The 20,958-nt window shown below is 43.9% G+C and overlaps 1 protein-coding gene across 1 annotated transcript; it reads right to left on the bottom strand.

Moving 5' to 3' along the window:
- Positions 1–627: 627 nt before the first annotated feature.
- LOC110494530 (G-protein coupled receptor 22-like) lies at positions 628–19,731 on the bottom strand. The gene is made up of 2 exons (XM_021569665.2): positions 19,463–19,731; positions 628–2,318 (listed from the first exon to the last, which is right to left on the bottom strand). Exon 2 carries the CDS (start codon positions 2,203–2,205, stop codon positions 697–699), a length of 1,509 nt encoding a protein of 502 aa, XP_021425340.2. The 5' UTR covers positions 2,206–2,318; positions 19,463–19,731; the 3' UTR covers positions 628–696.
- Between the last annotated feature and the right edge of the window lie 1,227 nt (positions 19,732–20,958).

Below are 20,958 nucleotides of genomic sequence, written 5' to 3' on the forward strand. Positions count from 1 at the left end.
TGCTCTGGTCAGATGAAACCAAAATTGAACTTTTTGGCAACAATGCAAAACGTTATGTTTGGCGTAAAAGCAACACAGCTGAACACACCATCCCCACTGTCAAACATGATGGTGGCAGCATCATGGTTTGGGCCTGCTTTTCGTCAGCAGGGACAGGGAAGATGGTTAAAATTGATGGGAAGATGGATGGAGCCAAATACAGGACCATTCTGGAAGAAAACCTGATGGAGTCTGCAAAAGACCTGAGACTGGGACGGAGATTTGTCTTCCAACAAGACAATGATCCAAAACATAAAGCAAAATCTACAATGGAATGGTTCAAAAATAAACATATCCAGGTGTTAGAATGGCCAAGTCAAAGTCCAGACCTGAATCCAATCGAGAATCTGTGGAAAGAACTGAAAACTGCTGTTCACAAATGCTCTCCATTCAACCTCACTGAGCTTGAGCTGTTTTGCAAGGAGGAATGGGAAAAAATTTCAGTCTCTCGATGTGCAAAACTGATAGAGACATACCCCAAGCGACTTACAGCTGTAATCGCAGCAAAAGGTGGCGCTACAAAGTATTAACTTAAGGGGGCTGAATAATTTTGCACGCCCAATTTTTCAGTTTTTGATTTGTTAAAAAAGTTTGAAATATCCAATAAATGTCGTTCCACTTCATGATTGTGTCCCACTTGTTGTTGATTCTTCACAGCTAGTGTATGCTATTCTTCAGGGGCTCTACCAGGCAACGGTCAATGGTTTCGCTGCCCTCCAGCTGTAACTGTCGTCCCTTCCTTGGCTCCACCCAGGAGTTGTGTGTGACGGTCTCTCCTGGCGAGGGGTCCACCTGCAGTAGTGACACCACCCTCTTCTTCACCTTGGCTCTGAGGGCCAGCCGCAGCTTCTGCCTGGTGAAGGCATAGAGCAGTGGGTGGGAGATGGTGGTGCCATAGGCCAGGGCCAGGAACCAGAGGCGCAGGCTGACCAGGGTGTCACTGGGGCCCAGGCCCAGGATCAACACGTTGGCCACGGACAGAGGAGCCCAGCAACCTAGGAATGTGGAGACGATGAGGAGTGACATCCTGAAGACGCGCTGCTGGCGCTCCCGCCGGTCCCGGTGACGCCTCACGGCCCGCCGCAAGGCAATGATGGCCGACACAGATGCCTGAACAGTGGGACTGGTGACAGGGGCAGCAGGTGCAGGGGCAGCAGCAGCGCCTTCTGAGCTAACCAGAGGGGCTGAGGACAGGGCTCGGGGGGAGGTGGCTGTGGGGGATGGGATGAGTGGAGGGTGAGATAGGTGCTTGGTTGTGTCTGTACAATGCTCTCCTCCCTCTATCACTCCCAGCCCTGCCTTCTGTTTCTGTCTTTTACGTCGCCCCCTGCAGGAGGGTGCCCTGAAGCGCTGGCTCTTTTTAACATGGGAGCCGATGCGAATGTTCAAGGCCCGCAGGATCCGTGAGTATGTGAACAGCATGACTGCCACTGTGATAAAGAAGATGGGCACCTGCAGCAGCAGGTGGTAGTGCATGGCCAGGCCTGTGTGGTAGCCCTGTCCACCCACACAAAGCAGCGTCCGGTTACGCCACACTAGTGCCAGGGGGGTGTCGGGGGAAGAGGTGGAGCTGTGCTGTCTACTCTCACCCCCTCCGGTGAGAAACTCCACCTCCAGAAAGGGGATGAAGAAGACGGCCAGAGACGTGGCCCAGACGGCAGCCAGCAGTAGCCCCGCCCTCTGCGGGGTGAGCAACCGGTTGGCGGGTCGGACAGAGATGTCATAGCGGTCCACGCTGATGACCAGCACATTGATGGCGGTGGCGATGGAGGCGAAGGTGACACAGGCCTCGTGGAAGCAGCAGAGCAGGGCCAGGTTGGGCCCTGGGGGCAGAAGCACCACCACCAGGGTCAGAGGCAGACACAGCACGCACAACATCACGTCCAGCACATGTAGGTTGACCGTGACCATGTTGCTGACCGAGTCGACCAGGTTGGACTGAGAGCAGTAGAGCACCAGCACGGTCAAGTTGCTGCTGAAGCCTAGCACCAGCTCTAGCATGAGGAAGGCGGTCAGTGACACCTGGAAGCCCAGGGGGTAGGGCATGTACCAGGCTGTGTTGGAGGAGTCACTTTCCCCCGAGACCTCCTCCAGGGCCCCCACACTTACCACCGTCCCAGCCCAGTCGCTCGGGGCTGGGGTCGGGGTGTAGCTGTCCGTCTCCATGGTGGTGACTTCTCAAGCGTCAGGGGTAGTAGTAACCGTCACAGCCATGATGTGTTCCCATTGTGCAAACTGGCTCCATGATGATGGTGATGGAGAACAGCGCAGTAACAGTCCTGTTGAGAAAGGGAGATGGGGGATAAATTGTGTGTCTGACGGGGGTCTTGAAATGGTAAAAGCTATAAGGCAAAGATAAGTAATCAAACACACAGGCAATCAATTGCTCTTAATGGATTCTCAGAAATGACACATTCAACAACTTAGAAATGGGTTCTGATCTTTGGCCAGTAAGCTATAACTTGGATCACCTGCTAGATCGTTCTACCAATTTGGTGACTTTTGAGATATGTAATTTAACCTAATGGTAACATTTTGTCATAAAGAGCACATGTTCAACTTCATAAAAACATGTTTTCCCATCTCAAATATAAAAATATATACAGTGGGGCAAATGTAATTTTCATCATAGGTACACTTCAACTATGACAGACAAAATGAGAAAAGAAAATCCAGAAAATCACATTGTAGGATTTTTAATTAATTTATTTGCAAATTATGGTGGAAAATAAGTATTTGGTCACCAACAAACAAGCAAGATTTCTGGCTTTCACAGACCTGTAACAACTTCTTTAAGAGGCTCCTCTGTCCTCCACTCGTTACCTGTATTAATAGCACCTGTTTGAACTTGTTATCAGTATAAAAGACACCTGTCCACAACCTCAAACAGTCACACTCAAAACTCCACTATGGCCAAGACCAAAGAGCTGTCAAAGGACACCAGAAACAAAATTGTAGACCTGCACCAGGCTGGGAAGACTGAATCTGCAATAGGTAAGCAGCTTGGTTTGAAGAAATCAACTGTGGGAGCAATTATTAGGAAATGGAAGACATACAAGACCACTGATAATCTCCCTCGATTTGGGGCTCCACGCAAGATCTCACCCCGTGGGGTCAAAATGATCACAAGAACGGTGAGCAAAAATCCCAGAACCACACGGGGGGACCTAGTGAATGACCTGCAGAGAGCTGGGACCAAAGTAACAAAGCCTACCATCAGTAACACACTACGCCGCCAGGGACTCAAATCCTGCAGTGCCAGACGTGTCCCCCTGCTTAAGCCAGTACATGTCCAGACCCGTCTGAAGTTTGCTAGAGAGCATTTGGATGATCCAGAAGAAGATTGGGAGAATGTCATATGGTCAGATGAAACCAAAATATAACTTTTTGGTAAAAACTCAACTCGTCGTGTTTGGAGGACAAAGAATGCTGAGTTGCATCCACAGATCACCATACCTACTGTGAAGCATGGGGGTGGAAACATCATGCTTTGGGGCTGTTTTTCTGCAAAGGGAACAGGACGACTCATCCGTGTAAAGGAAAGAATGAATGGGGCCATGTATCGTGAGATTTTGAGTGAAAACCTCCTTCCATCAGCAAAGGCATTGAAGATGAAACGTGGCTCGGTCTATCAGCATAACAATGATCCCAAACACACCGCCCGGGCAACGAAGGAGTGGCTTCGTATGAAGCATTTCAAGGTCCTGGAGTGGCCTAGCCAGTCTCCAGGTCTCAACCCCATAGAAAATCTTTGGAGGGAATTGAAAGTCTGTGTTGCCCAGCAACAGCCCCAAAACATCACTACTCTAGAGGAGATCTGCATGGAGGAATGGGCCAAAATACCAGCAACAGTGTGTGAAAACCTTGTGAAGACTTACAGAAAACATTTGACCTCTGTCATTGCCAACAAAGGGTATATAACAAACTATTGAGATAAGCTTTTGTTATTGACCAAAAACTTATTTTCCACCATAATTTGCAAATAAATTCATTAAAAATCCTACAATGTGATTTTCTGGATTTCTTTTTTCATTTTGTCTGTCATAGTTGAAGTGTACCTATGATGAAAGTTACAGGCCTCTCACATCTTTTTAAGTGGGAGAACTTGCACAATTGCTGGCTGACTAAATACTTTTTTGCCCCACTGTATACTGGTAAGTGCCTATTAAGTGCCATTAAAGTAACAGGGTTTCTGTAACAGGGTTGATGATTTCATCTTAAATCAGCCATGAATCCCATTGTGACAGGGGTAATGGAAGCTTGTTGTGTGCAACAGGGATTGTTAATTGAATGCAAGGTCCACCATTTTTTCCCTTGACATTCTAGCCTGTTGTCTATGGGTAACAGATTTGACGTGTTATGCTCGACCTGCTCAGTTTTCCACCACAAAACACCAGAAAAGGGCCAAAAATAGTAGAACCAGCTCACCTGCTTTTACATTATGATTTTACTATTAGATGTTCAATGTTTATTTTAAAAAATATATTTATTAAGGAATAGTTTCACCATATTCAAACGAGTTGGGCTGACCTTAAAATGAGGGACAGACGTAAATGAATCACTAATCACATGAACTAAATAATCATACTCAGAAATTACTTTGTCAAAGCAACAAAATAACTAGGGCTTTACAATAATGGTGAAAACCTGGAGAAATGTAGAGGTGACGTGGGTTAAAATCTTCCCTAGAAGTCACAGAGGGACATGTCAAAGTCTTTATTTATACAAAAAATCTGATTGATTGAATTTTCCATGTGGTCTATATTAAATGGTCCTTCATTGAATATAAGAGGCTTTTAAAAGGATCGTTTTTGCATATATTTTCTGCGTAAAAAGCTTACACTTTATTGAGCAGTTTGTCAGAATTGACAGCTCTTGAAATACATTTTAGGGCATCATAATAAATTCAGAGAAACGGCAGTAGGTCATCTAGAAGCGTCTGTATAATCCCCTGGAGGAGAAACCTACGTCAGGGCTCTCTGACAGATACGGCCTCTTTCATCTCCTCAAAGAGATTGACTAAATGTCAGCATTAGTCAAGGTGGCTTTGGCATACAATTCACAGAGCTACTGTAAGAGAGTATTTACAGTGTTACATCAGGACACGCAGCAAAACAGACAAACATGCATGAACTACACATATTTTATAAGAAGATATCATTGATTATTTATGGTGTACAATCATTTCCCGACATTCCCACTTGAAACTGATGAATCCATGTTTGTGTGTAAGATATGGGAGGAAGTATTAAATATACTAATGCAACTGCAGTAAGTAATTGCAAGCTCTTTTTACATTGCTGTACAATAAAGATGTAACCAACGCACCGATCCACTGCACAGTCTCTCACATATGCTGTGTACAATGCACCCGCAGAAACACAAACAGCCAAACAAAGTACTGTGCTAAGCCATGTGTGTCAGTGGAATGAAGCGTTCAGAGATAAAATGTATAATTTGTTTTCTATACTGAGGTGCTCGTGGGTAATCAGATTAGTGTCTACATGCCAGACTATAACCCCATGCTGTATTGACAGCATACCAGTGGTGATGTCCATGACACAATTCCCAAACATTGATTAGGGGCCAGCTGCTGAGGGCAATCAATTGATTAATCGAAATCCCAATCTTTGCTCTAAATCAGACCAATCAGGAAATTGCGCCAGATCCCAACCCCCTCTGCACTACTCTAGAAATAACACATTTGGTTGAACATGGACCCAATCTCTCATGTTGTCATTGCCATAGCAACTGAGCTGCGAGGGTCTAAATTAATCAGGGAACACAGATGCTGTAGTACTACGGAGCTACTGTGTGACACCATGTTGGTGACAGTGTTAAACAACCCACAATAGGCTACAATTACAGCCTCCTTGTTGGGGTTCTAGAAACAGGGAATACTTGTAGAGTTTATTCCAGCACTGGAAGGCGCGTGAGAACATCAATTAAGACATGATGAGATAAATGCCAAGGCATTTTGCCAGTATACTCTAAAAGAGAAAACAATGAACCTATAGTGAAAAGAGATAAGGAGAGGTCAGGTAGAAAGGGATGAGGGGAAAGAGGGGAAAATGAGGTGAGAATTAGATGGGTAGGACTAGGGAGGGAGGGATGTGTATGGAGCACTGCAGTCCTACGCTCACTTATTAAAGAGATTTCCAGCTGGCTGGGTTCGTGGGCAGACTGGCTAATCACCACTAGGCTATGAGATGATAGAGAGATACATACAGTGAGACAGGGACTGCGTCTGAACGAATCAGTTGGACGGGCCTTTGATTTCCATAGGCGGACACCTTTTTTTGTGGGGGGGCAGGGGGAGCTTACTATTTATCCTACCATTTCTAATCTATCGGCATGAGTTATGATTACTTTTATATGCACATTTTTGTGGTACAGTTTCATTTCTATAATAAAGTTTTCATTTCTCATAATCAGTGTAACGTGGTTAATTATTTAAAAAATATATAAATCTAAAAAACTAAATTCAACTAAGATGAGAGCACCAGCCTCTGCCATATGGACACATTGATTGCCTACACTGTGATCCATTAGTGGCTAAAGAAATTACCGTATGGAATTCAGAGATAGCCTATAGGCCAAATTCAGCAGTAATCTATAACTTCCATCTTCAACTAAGTAAAATACATAGGCCTAAAGCCGACAAATAAAAACAGAAGAAAATATCCTGATGAAAACTCCGCCTGAGTTTCCCGGCACCAGAGAGCTTGGGACAGACAGATTTTTTTCATGGCATTTTCACTGGATATATGGGACCATCAGATGGCTATGTTTCTCTTTCACACCGAGGCTTGGTGAATATCGAGGCTGGGAGAGTGTTGGATTTTTTTTCCAAATACTGTGAAGAACTATTATTATTTGCAAAGGATGTAAATAAAAAAAAAAATACTTTGTTGACCCACCTGAGTGGGTTGATTCACTGATGTGGTCATCCTGTCTGGGTTGGCGCCCCCCTTGGGTTGTGCCATGTTGGAGATCTTTGTGGGCTATACTCAGCCTTGTCTCAGGATGGTAAGTTGGTGGTTGAAGATATCCCTCTAGTGGTGTGGGGGCTGTGCTTTGGCAAAGTGGGTGGGGTTATCTCCTTCCTGTTTGGCCCTGTCCGGGGGTGTCCTCGGATGGGGCCACAGTGTCTCCTGACCCCTCCTGTCTCAGCCTCCAGTATTTATGCTGCAGTAGTTTATGTGTCGGGGGGCTAGGGTCAGTTTGTTATATCTGGAGTACTTCTCCTGTCCTATTCGGTGTCCTGTGTGAATCTAAGTGTGCGTTCTCTAATTCTCTCCTTCTCTCTTTCTTTCTCTCTCTCGGAGGACCTGAGCCCTAGGACCATGCCCCAGGACTACCTGACATGATGACTCCTTGCTGTCCCCAGTCCACCTGGCCTTGCTGCTGCTCCAGTTTCAACTTCCACCTGACCATGCTGCTGCTCCAGTTTCAACTGTTCTGCCTTATTATTATTTGACCATGCTGGTCATTTATGAACATTTGAACATCTTGGCCATGTTCTGTTATAATCTCCACCCGGCACAGCCAGAAGAGGACTGGCCACCCCACATAGCCTGGTTCCTCTCTAGGTTTCTTCCTAGGTTTTGGCCTTTCTAGGGAGTTTTTCCAAGCCACCGTGCTTCTACACCTGCATTGCTTGCTGTTTGGGGTTTTAGGCTGGGTTTCTGTACAGCACTTTGAGATATCAGCTGATGTACGAAGGGCTATATAAATACATGTTATTTGATTTGATTTGACTTACAGTGTGAGGTGAAGAAAAAATGAATGAGAAGCTCAGCTTATTAGCAGTGGACGTGGTGAGTTAAGACAATCAAAAATCAGACATCCCAAATGGGCACTTTCCTACATATGCATGCAGCAGGCCAGCTAGGCCTACTTCTATGCCTGCTCTGGCACGCACTCCCTCTGTATGTTCCTAGAGAAAAACCAGACACTCATTACTCACATGGAGCACTCCAAACAAAAGACAATGAAAAAATTTACAAAACTCGTCAATTATGGTTATGAAATAAACCAAAACTTGCTTCTTACAAGTGTAGCAGGTTCTGAACTCTGCAAACAACGTTTTTACATTTACTTGGCCTACTGGTGACATACGAAATTGGGAATTTATGAAAAATAAATACAATCAATGGGCAAACAATTCACACAACGAATGTGTAAGAATTGACGGAAGACAGCTAAGTGCATTCTGGAGAGCTGAGTGCATGTATTCTGGAGAGCTGAGTGCATGTATTCTGGAGAGCTGAGTGCATGCATTCTGGAGAACTGAGTGCATGTATTCTGGAGAGCTGAGTGCATGTATTCTGGAGAGCTGAGTGCATGTATTCTGGAGAGCTGAGTGCATGTATTCTGGAGAGCTGAGTGCATGTATTCTGGAGAGCTGAGTGCATGTATTCTGGAGAGAGACAGGCCATATCTTCGCCACACACCCCTCTCCTTCTTCTTGTTGCAACATTTGAAATTATACTCAAGACACATTATCTTCACACATATTTTAGATGCTTTTCACTGACAGCCTCAACTCAATCAGCTCGGCCTATTGCCACACGCGCTGCCCAATTTGAGGGCTTCCAAAATAGGCATACTGTAAGCCTGCACACTTGTGAGTTGAAACAATCCACAGCTATTTAAATAAGCTAATGATCCTCTGTGTCTAAGTCAAGCTCTCTGGTGAAGTACTTTGAATGATTTTATTTAGACAGGGGTTACTATATAATTTGGGCAAAACATCAATTTACTTTAGGGGAAGCCAGCATCCGAACAGTGCACCATGCAATTGCCAAATATTCTTTCCAGTTCGCAAGTGGCTGAAACTAGAGATCTCTATATAGTAACGAGATGCTCATGTCTCTGGCCTAACAATGGGAGTCGTTGTCCCAAAGGTGGGAAGGCAGGCTACAAGCTTAGGTCTGGATGATATGCCCATAAAAACACATTGGGCTTATTTTGGTAAGAGTGAGCCCTCTTGCTTCGCCTCTTCCTCTCTGCTGGAGAAATCATCTAAGCGAGCCAAACAGCACCCCTCTGTCTTAATATATGTAGCCCATGTATATGATCCTGTCTGTTCAAAAATAGTATGACATGCCAGATACATCCTTTACACATTCTGAGACAGAGGGGTGCTGTTTCGCTCACTTGGATGCTTTAAGAGAAGGATTGAGGGATGAAGGGAGGCAAGAATGGCAATCATGCTGCGCAGGTAAACAAGATGCCCCAGGGAGAGAAGATGGAGTTGTGTTTTTTCCACTCCAATCTCTCCCATCAGCATATCCCTGTTCCTGCCTGCTCTAATGCTCCCACTACTCTGTGTTTTCCTCAAAGGCCTTACACCCATATCATCTACCTTACACACACCTCATCCACCTTACACACACACACATCATCCACCTTACGTACACTTTACACACGCACATCATCCACCTTACACACACATCATCTACCTTACACACACCTCATCCACCTTACACACACACACATCATCCACCTTACACACACATCATCTACCTTACACACACCTCATCCACCTTACACACACATCATCCACCTATCGTACACTTTACACATGCACATCATCCACCTTACACACATATCATCTACCTTGCACACACCTCATCCACCTTACACACACACATCATCCATCTTACACACACACATCATCCATCTTACACACACACACACACACACACACACACACACATCATCCACTTTACACACACATCATCCACTTTACACACGCACATCATCCCCCTTACACACACATCATCTACCTTACACACATCTCATCCACCTTACACACATATCATCTACCTTACACACACTTCATCCACCTTACACACACACATCATCCATCTTACACACACACACACACACACATCATCCACTTTACACACGCACATCATCCACCTTACACACACATCCTCTACCTTACACGCAGGTAGCTTAGTGGTTAGAGCGTTGGGCCAATAACCAAATCCCTGAGCTGACAAGGTAAAAATCTGTCGTTCTGCCCCTGAGCAAGGCAGTAAACCCACTGTTCCCAGGGCACTGAAGACGTGGATGTAAATTAAGGCAGCCCCCGCATCTCTCTGATTCAGAGGTTGTTGGGTTAAATGCGGAAGACACATTTCAGTTTTAGGCGTTCAGTTTCCACACATCATCTACCTTACATGGACATCATTCACCTTACACACACACATCATCCACCCTGTGTTGAGAGCTGCATGATAACAGGTGGGACACTTATCGTCTCTCTTGATAGGGGGAGACAACTTCATTCCTACCTAAAGTGTAAGGAACTGCAGTCTCTGTGTTGATGATAGTGGATCGATGTAGAGTGGAATCCTGAAGGTACTGAGTCTCTAATGTTATCCTGCATGGCTGTGCTTCACGGACCCCACCCCACCACCACGTTGAACAAAAAAACTAGGTTATGTCGCCCTGCGTTGTCCTTGCAAATTATAGGTTCAGGAGCAAAGGCAGACATTGACACTCAAGGTGTTTTGATTTTTTAAAGACCATCCAATATGACCTTGGTTTGACCTCGACACAGGGCCACAGGGTCACATGGCCTTTACAGACGCATGTCTGATCACTGAACACAGGGGAGCCTCACCTCCTGCATGTGGAAGACCTTGGTTACCATAGTGTCAAAGTGTTTTTCCCATCTCAAGGGAGAGAGCTCCCATCTGGCAGACCAGAAAAGTGTTAATAGTTCCCCTTGTTAGATCAGTGTCTAGACAGTCAGTGATGAAAGCACTGCAGAGAGCGCAACAAGGGCTCTACCAGATTTCAACATGGCACCAGACCAGCTACGAGATGTCCATCCTGATCACTCAGCAGTGAATAATCAGCATGCTCCGCAGGTCTGCACCCTCAGAGTCAGTCCCAAGCTCTGGATAGTGTGAACTCAGGTGAAGCAGCTATGGAGCTAACTTCCTAATTAAGACCTCTGTTGCTGCTAGAGGAGGAGGCCCACAGGGAAGCTCTGCTCCACCAAGAACAACGGAATTCATAAGAGCCCGGTATAGCAGGATCTAATGAATGCCCAACAGGGCACCTGTTGAGTCAGCAGCCTGAATACAATAACTACTCCTTGCACTCTGCTGAGTTTATAATGAAGACTGACTTACTTACCTACTGAGAGTTTAAGGGAGAGAAGAGGGAGGGAAAAAGAAAGTGTATAATATTGCCAGGGATGAAAAATCCCGACTTAAGGGACAGAGGGAGACCGTGTTTGAATCATGAGGGCTGTGGTATTCATAAAAGTGGGGACAGTTTGGAGAAGAAAGCGGGTTCTGCTCCATTTATAATTGGTGGAATAGACATAAACAAGTATTTATTTAGGCTGAAATCTGGGGCTGGTAACTCTAATGAATGTCTCCTCTCCATCAGAAGTAACTCTGGGTATTTCTTTCCTGTGGCGGTCCTCATGAGAGCCAGTTTCATCATAGCCCTTCGTGGTTTTTGCGACTGCACTTGAAGAAACTTTCAAGGTTCTTGAAATGTTCCTTATTGACTGACCTTCCTGTCTTCAAGTAATGATGGACTGTCGTTTCTCTTTGCTTATTTGAGCTGTTCTTGCCATAACATGGTCTTATTGGTACTACTGTGCAGTATCGAAGAGCCCTCAGTGCTGCTCGATCATCCGACTTAATTGAAGAGAAAAAGAACAATCCAAAATGTATTTTTGATGCTGTCGCAAAGCTAATTAAAAAGCAGAATTCCACAAGGGAGGATGACTTTCACTTCAGCAGTGATAAATTCATGAACTTCTTTGATGAAAAGATCATGGTCATTAGAAAGCAAATTACGAACTCCTCTTTAAATCTGTGTATTTCCCCAAAGCTCAATTGTCCTGAGTCTGCACAACACTGCCAGGACCTAGGATCAAGGGAGACACTCAAGTTTTTTAATACTATATCTCTTGACACATTGATGAAAATAGTCATGGCCTCTTAACCTTCAAGGAACCTATTCCAACTAAACTACTGAAAGAGCTGCTTCCTGTACTTGGCCCTCCTATGTTGAACATAATAAACGTCTCTCTATCCTCTGGATGTGTACCAAACTCACTAAAAGTGGCAGTAATAAAGCCTCTCTTGAAAAAGCCAAACCTTGACCAAGAAAATATTTTTTAAAACTAAATCAGCCTTTAACAAATCTCCCATTCCTCTCAAAAATGTTAGAAAAAGCTGTTGCGCAGCAACGCACTGCTTTCCTGAAGACAAACAATGTATACGAAACACTTCAGTCTGGTCTTAGGCCCCATCATAGCACTGAGACTGCACTTGTGAAGGTGGTAAATTACCTTTAATGGCATCAGGCCAAGGCTCTGCATCTGTCCTCGTGAGCCTAAATCTTAGTGCTGCTTTATATACCATTGATCACCACATTCTTTTGGAGAGATTGGAAACCCAAATTGGTCTACACGGACAAGTTCTGGCCTGGTTTAGATCTTATCTGTCGGAAAGATATCAGTTTGACTCTGTGGATGGTTTGCCTTCTGACAAATCAACTGTACATTTCGGCATTCGTCAAGGTTCCGTTTTAGGACCACTATTGTTTTAACTATATATTTTACCTCTTGGGATGTCATTCGGAAACATAATGTTAACTTTCGCTGCTATGAGGACGATACATAGCTGTACATTTTGATGAAACATGGTGAAGCCCAAAAATTGCCCTCCCTGGAAGCCTGTGTTTCAGACATAAGGCATCATTTTTTTTCTTCTAAGCTCAGACAAAACAGAGATGCTAGTTCTAGGTCCCAAGAAACAAAGAGATCTTCTGTTGGATCTGACCATTAATCTTGATGGTTGTGCAGTCCTCTCAAATAAAACTGTGAAGGACCTTGGCGTTACTCTGGACCCTGATCTCTCTTTTGACAAACATATCAAGACCATTTCAAGGACAGCTTTTTTTCCATCTACGTAACATTGCAAACATCAGAAACTTCTGTCCAAAAATGATGCAGAAAAATTAATCCATGCTTTTGTCAATTCTAGATTAGGCTACTGCAATGCTCTACTTTCCGGCTACCCAGATACAAGCACTAAAAACACTTCAGTTTAGTGCTAAACACAGCTGCTAGAATCTTGACTAGAACCAAAAAATGTGATCATATTACTCCAGTACTAGCCTCTCTACAATGGCTTCCTGTTAAGGCTAGGGCAGATTTCAATGTTTTACTGCTAACCTACAAAGCATTACATGGGCTTGCTCCTACCCATCTTTCCGATTTGGTCCTGCCATACATACCTACACGTATGTTACGGTCACAAGATGCAGGCCTCCTTACTATCCCGTAGAATTTCTAAGCATACAGCTGGAGGCAGGTACTTTCTCCTATAGAGCTCCATTTTTATGGAATGGTCTGCCTATCCATGTGAGAGACGCACACTTGGTCTTGACCTTTAAGTCTTTATTGAAGACTCATCTCTTTAGTAGGTCCTATGTTTGAGTGTAGTCTGGCCCAGGGGTGCAAAGATGAACGGAAAGGCACTGGAGCGATGAACCGCCCTCGCGGTCTCTGCATGGCCGGTTCCCCTCTCTCCACTGGGATTCTCTGCCTCTAACCCTATTACGGGGGATGAGTCACTGGCTTACTAGTGCTCTTCCTTGCCGTCCCTAGGAGGGTTGCGTCACTTGAGTGGGTTGAGTCACTGACGTGATCTTCCTGTCTGGGCTGGCTCCCCCCTCGGGTTTGTGCCGTGGGGGAGATCTTCGTGGGCTATACTCGGCCTTGTCTCAGGGTAGTAGGTTGGTGGTTGAAGATATCCCTCTCGTGGTGTGGGGGCTGTGCTTTGGCAAAGTGGGTGGGGTTATATCCTACCTGTTTGGCCCTTTCCGGGGGTATCGTCGGACAGGGCCACATTGTCTCCCGACCCCTCCTGTCTCAGCCTTCAGTATTTATGCTGCTATAGTTTGTGTGTCGGGGGCTAGGGTCAGTCTGTTATATCTGGAGTATTTCTCCTGTCTCATCCGGTGTCCTGTGTGAATTTAAGTTCTCTCTAATTCTCTCTCTCGGCCTGATGACTCCATGCTGTCCCCAGTCCACCTGGTCATGCTGCTGCCCCAGTTTCAACTACGGATTCCCACACACACACACACACACACACACACACACACACACACACACACACACACACACACACACACACACACACACACACACACACACACACACACACACACACACACACACACACACACACACACTTGTTTCCTAAATTAATACATGGACAATTAACTAATACAGTGTGTTTTATAAAGTGGCATACACTGAGTGTACAAAACATTAGGAATACCTTCCTAATATTGAGCTGCACCCCCTTTTGCCTTCAGAACAGCCTCAATTCGTTGGAGCATGAACTCTACAAGGTGTCGGAAGCATTCCACAGGGTAGCTGGCCCATTTTGACTCCAATGCTTCCCAAGGTTGTGTCAAGTTGACTTGATGTCCTTTGGGTGGTGGACCATTCTTGATACACACGGGAAACTGTTGAGCGTCAAAAACCCAGCAGTGTTGCATTTCGTGACATACTGAAACCGGTGGCACTTAAATCTTTTGTCTTGCCCATTTACCCTCTGAATGACACACATACACAATCCATGTCTCAATTGCCTCAAGGCTTGAACATCCTTCTTTAACCTGTCTCCTCCCCTTCATCTACACTGACTGAAGTGGATTTAATACAGTAAGTGACATCAGTAAGGGATCATAGCTTTCACCTGAATCCACCTGGTCAGTCTATGTCATGGGAAAGAGCAGGTGTTCCTATTGTTTTGTACACATACATGTATAGTCCCTTGCACCTCATTTTTCTTGGTCAATACGAGTGCTTCCTTTTGGTATAAAACATTTCCTTCCTGTAAACAGAAGGAAATGGCTGAATATGAAATATCGTGAGGTACTGGCAACGGTCTTCTAATTAGTCATGTGACCAACTCCGTAACACACTGAGAGAGCCATATTTTCAACTCATTAACTCCAAGACTTGAAATGTGAATTATCTGTCTATTCCAGTGCTCTGACCTTCACCAATAGCATACAAAACATAGCCAATCGAGGGCTACAGGCCTGTTCAACTGTGATTTTCTTATTGACCATCTGTTTGGAATTTTAACAGCCACTCATTCTGTGTTACGGACCAATCCTTTCTTTTATTGCAGAAATCCAATTAACATTTCTTTCCAGGTCATAAATATTTTTGTTAATTTCAAAATGGCACTAAGGAGCAGTTAGAACCACAACTATTCTGGTTGAAAGTGAGGTTGCATGAATTGGTAGAAAATACAAGGAGCACAAGGAGAGGCAAGCGGATGAAAGCAGGAAAAGACGAAGATGGTGTACTGGTGGTGTGACGGAGATGTAGAAGATCAGGCCTTCTGTAAAAGTAACATTTAATATAGCTAGGTCAAACAATCTATTAAAAGTCGTTATATTTAGAGGCCTTATGTAAGGCCTATTTAGGGAGTAAAATGTAATTTACATAATACGTTTTTTAAATGTGCTTTATCTTTACAAGATTCCTCTAGTTTAGGTAAACATTGTGAAGCTTTTTAATTTTGCGGGAAAACTGTCCAAACAGCATGTTGGTCAGATAAGGTTGGACCTTGAGAGGCAGAGACACATGTTCACTGTGTTGCCCTATCACCTGAATGATTTATGGTTGGGCTTTTACAGAAATATGGACCTGAAATTGAACGATTGTGAAAACTTGAGCAGGTTAGACATAGAGAGAGAACGAGAGCAAGAGGAGATGCAGAGGAAGAAGAGCCTTTTGATAGTGTGTGTGTTTGTTTGTGGGTGTGTGCGTGTGTGTATACCCACGTATGCATTAGTACATGTACAGTTGAAGTCGGAAGTTTACATACACCTGAGCCAAATGTATTTAAACTCAGTTTTTCACAATTCCTATTTCAATTTCATTAATCCTAGTTAAGATTCCCTGTCTTAGGTCAGTTCGGATCACCACTTCATTTTAAGAATGTGAAATGTCAGAATAATAGTAGAGAGAATGATTTATTTCAGCTTTTATTTCTTTCATCACATTCCCAGTGGGTCTGAAGTTTACATACAGTCAATTAGTATTTGGTAGCATTGCCTTTAAATTGTTAAACTTGGGTCAAACGTTTCGGGTAGCCTTCCACAAGCTTCCCAATATAAGTTGGGTGAATTTTCGTCCATTCCTCCTGACAGAGCTGATGTAACTGAGACAGGTTTGTAGGCCTCCTTGCTCGCACATGCTTTTTCAGTTCTGCTCAAACATTTTCTATGGGATTGAGGTCAAGGCTTTGTGATGGCCACTCCAATACCTTGACTTTGTTGTCCTTAAGCCATTTTGCCACAATTTTGGAAGTATACTTGGGGTCATTGTCCATTTGGAAGACCCATTTGCGACCAAGCTTTAACTTCCTGGCTGAACAGCTTGAGATGTTGCTTCAGTATATCCACATAATTTCTCTACCTCATGATGCCATCTATTTTGTGAAGTGCACCAGTCCCCCCTGCAGCAAAGCACCCCCACAACATGATGCTGCCACCCTCATGCTTCACGGTTGGGATGGTGTTCTTTGGCTTGCAAGCCTCCCCCTTTTTCCTCCAAACATAACGATGGTCATTATGGCCAAACAGTTCTATTTTTGTTTCATCAGACCAGAGGACATTTCTCCAAAAAGCATGATCTTTGTCCCCATGTGCAGTTGCAAACCGTAGTCTGTCTTTTTTATGGCAGTTTTGGAGTAGTGGCTTCTTCCTTGCTGAATGGCCTTTCAGGTTATGTCGATATAGGACTTGTTTTACTGTGGATATAGATACTTTTGTACCCGTCTCCCCCATTATCTTCACAAGGTCCTTTGCTGTTGTTCTGGGATTGATTTGCACTTTTCGCACCAAAGTACGTTCATCTCTAGGATACAGAACGCGTCTCCTTCCTGAGCGGTATGACGGCTGCGTGGTCCCATGGTGTTTATACTTGCGTACTATTGTTTGTACAGATGAACGTGGTACCTTCAGGTGTTTGGAAATTGCTCCCAAGGATGAACCAGACTTGTGGAGGCCTACAATTCTTCCCTGAGGACTTGATTTCTTTTGATTTTCCCATGATGTCAAGCAATGAGGCACAGAGTTTGAAGGTAGGCCTTGAAATATATCCACAGGTACACCTCCAATTGACTCAAATGAGGTCAATTTGACCATCAAGAAGCTTCTAAAGCATGACGTAATTTTCTGGAATTTTCCAAGCTGTTTAAAGGCACAGTCAACTTAGTTTATGTAAACTTCTGAACCACTGGAATTGTTATACAGTGAGTTAAAAGTGAAATAATCTGTCTGTAAACAATTGTTGGAAGAATGACTTGTGTCATGCACAAAGTAGATATCCTAACCGACTTGCCAAAACTATAGTTTGTTAACAAGAAATTTGTGGAGTGGTTGAAAAATGTTTTAATGACTCCAACCTAAGTGAATGTAAACTTCCGACTTCAACTGTACATGTGTGCATGTGACGTTGTGTGTGTGTGGATGACCAGAAATCCCCACAATAATAGTAAACAAAACTAAATTTGACCAACTTGGGACATTTTGTTAGTCCCCACTAGGTCAAATGCTATTAGTGTTAGGGTTAAAATTACATTAAGGGTTAGGGTTAGGAGCTAGGGTTAGTTTTAGTGTTAGGAGCTAGGGTTAGTGCTAAAGTTAGGTTTAGGGTTAAGGTTAAGGTAAGAGTACGGGCTAGGGTAAATAGGATTTTGAATTGGACTGAATTGTGTCTCCACAAGGTTAGCTGTACTATACCGTGTGTGTGTGTGTGTGTGTGTGTGTGTGTGTGTGTGTGTGTGTGTGTGTGTGTGTGTGTGTGTGTGTGTGTGTGTGTGTGTGTGTGTGTGTAGGGGAGGGGCAGAGGATGAGGAATGCTGGACATAAATCCACTTGGCTAAAATGATGAGGTTACTTATCTACAGCAGAAGGCAATTAGAGGACAATTAATCCAATTAATCTTCTGGCTGCAGGGAGACAGAGAGCAGAGTGATGTCTCTGCTGCCAACATTCCCGCCATTATGAATGTGGCTCTGTATGTCTGTAAAGAGGTTGCCCTCTGTTCACTATCAAAGTATTTCACAGAAGAACACACACAAGGCACTACAGGGAGGTAGGAGAGTTCACACCCAAATCCTTTCATTAAGACCATACCCCTCTCTCATTAATTCCTTCCTTCCACCTTTCCCTCTCTCCACCACTCCCCCCATAGACATTTTATCTTCCCATTCCCTTCTCCATTTCCCCTTTCTCAATTTGTATTTCATCAGCTGGAGCCATCTGCTTTTAGTATCACTTTCCCAACTAACTCTCACAGTCTCACTGCAGAATTAGACATTCACATTTTGAAGTTAGGCTCTCATTCTGAAAAATAAAAATCCAGTGTCCACAACTGGGATCGCACACGCAACCTTCTGACTCTGGATCAATCCCAGTTGTGGACATTGGTTTCTTATTTTTGTTTTTAACCCTATCCCAGACCTTAACCCTTATCTTAACCATTTGGAATGTGTGCCTAAACTTAACCCCAAACCTTAACCCCAATGAGTACCGGTTTTGAAGGCATTTCCCAACATCCTCAGGACATGGCTAGACATTCAATTTCAAAGTCAATCTTGAATGACCTGGCTGCACTTTCCATTCCCTGTCAATAGGTTCACTTCCACCTCTCTTTCTATCTTCTCTCCCAGTATCATTGATGTATCTGCACATCACACATTCACTACCTGGATATTGGCCTATTGAATGCAGAGAGAGAGAGATGGTTTCCTAGTCAGACCTCTGAAGACTGCAGTGGAGGTATTCCCAGAGGAGTGTGGGAGAAACACACAGCCTCTGCGCCTGTATATGTTCCCACAATGAAGCCCGGTGGGTTGAAAATAGCTCATACTCATACTCAAGTCAATCAATACTATTTAGCCTACTTACAGACTTACCACCAAAAACCCAAGAAAGCAAAATTAGTCTCATTTCTCTGACTACAGTTTACATTATTATCTAGAAATAACAAATCAATATTCAAAAGTAATTTGTTGCAAAAGAAACACTGACCTATTTGGTAGATAAAATAACACGCTAGGACTCTACCACAAGGAAAATAGAGCTATGACATAATAATACACACAAAGATGTAGGCTTTTTTGTTTTCATGTTCAACAATGTATTACTATTGATGTTATTACAATATTATATGGAAGATAAGGTACAAGGTGTTATTGGACTACAAGAAAGTAGCCAAATAATGTAGACACATACTATAGAGGGCCACATTCATTTGAACATTTATTAATTCATGCAGTGTGTTTACATTTAAGATGTTATTTGAAGTTGCTAGGGTAAATTGTGGAACAGGACTTACCTGTTTGTAGCTCTCGGTCTTCTATTTGTTGTATTTCATATCATGTTTAATTGCTATGTAATGTGATTATATTAATGCTGTTGTCGTCTACATCCCTGTCACTCTCATGTAAAAGCTGCGCTGTTGCCTCTGTGTTGGAGATGATTGTCCTGCAACAGTATTATCCCATCAACATGTTGTGAGTGTCTTCGGAGACCACATGCTGCTCAGCAGAGAGTACGCTACCACTAGTCACATCAGACGTAGAGCTGCTTTCCCTCCATCCGATAACGGGCTTGCACATTCTGCACAGTGCGGCGTAGGATTCAGTAATTACTTTATTTCGCGCCCTGAGTGACAGGAGGGAGGTGCTTCATTTTACAAGGAAGGTCAACTCTAGCGTGTAGAAAAGCATATGGTAAATCCTGTAAAGGCAGGATTTCATTGAGTAGCCAAGAGGAACAACAAAATACACACCCTGTAACGAATGCAGTCAAGTTGAAATAAAAGAAGGCTATAGTGTCTGGTTTATTTTAGATTAAACTAAAAGGACAGTGCCTTCAAAAACATTCATACCCCATATCCCATAATGACAAAGCGAAAACATAGTTTTTGATATTGTTGTACATTTATTGAAAATGAAATACAGAAATGTAATTTACATGAGTATTCACACCCCTTTACTATGACACGCCAAATTGAGCTCAGGTGCATCCAATTTCCTTTGATTATCCTTGAGACGTCACTACAACTTGATTGGAGTCCACCTGTGGTCAATTCAATTGTTTGGACATGATTTATATGTATACACTGCTCAAAAAAATAAAGGGAACACTAAAATAACACATCCTAGATCTGAATGAATGGAATATTCTTATTAAATACTTTTTTCTTTACATAGTTGAATGTGCTGACAACAAAATCAGACAAATTATCAATGGAAATCAAATTTATCAACCCATGAAGGTCTGTATTTGGAGTCACACTCAAAATTAAAGTGGAAAACCACACTACAGGCTGATCCAACTTTGATGTAATGTCCTTAAAACAAGTCAAAATTAGGCTCAGTAGTGTGTGTGGCCTCCACGTGCCTGTATGACCTCCCTACAACGCCTGGGCATGCTCCTGATGAGGTGGCGGATGGTCTCCTGAGGGATCTCCTCCCAGACCTGGACTAAAGCATCCGCCAACTCCTGGACAGTCTGTGGTGCAACGTGGTGTTGGTGGATGGAGCGAGACATGATGTCCCAGATGTGCTCAATTGGATTCAGGTCTGGGGAACGGGCGGGCCAGTCCATAGCATCAATGCCTTCCTCTTGCAGGAACTGCTGACACACTCCAGCCACATGAGGTCTAGCATTGTCTTGCATTAGGAGGAACCCAGAGCCAACCGCACCAGCATATGGTCTCACAAGGGGTCTGAGGATCTCATCTCGATACCTAATGGCAGTCAGGCTACCTCTGGCGAGCACATGGAGGGCCCCCCAAAGAAATGCCACCCCACACCATGACTGATC

The sequence above is a fragment of the Oncorhynchus mykiss genome, chromosome 17, assembly GCF_013265735.2.
Source record: "Oncorhynchus mykiss isolate Arlee chromosome 17, USDA_OmykA_1.1, whole genome shotgun sequence".
Taxonomy (NCBI): domain Eukaryota; kingdom Metazoa; phylum Chordata; class Actinopteri; order Salmoniformes; family Salmonidae; genus Oncorhynchus; species Oncorhynchus mykiss.

Excerpts from the sequence above, each read along its gene's own strand:
- LOC110494530 (XM_021569665.2), bottom strand. The coding sequence starts at position 2,205 with ATGGAGACGGACAGCTACACCCCGACCCCAGCCCCGAGCGACTGGGCT.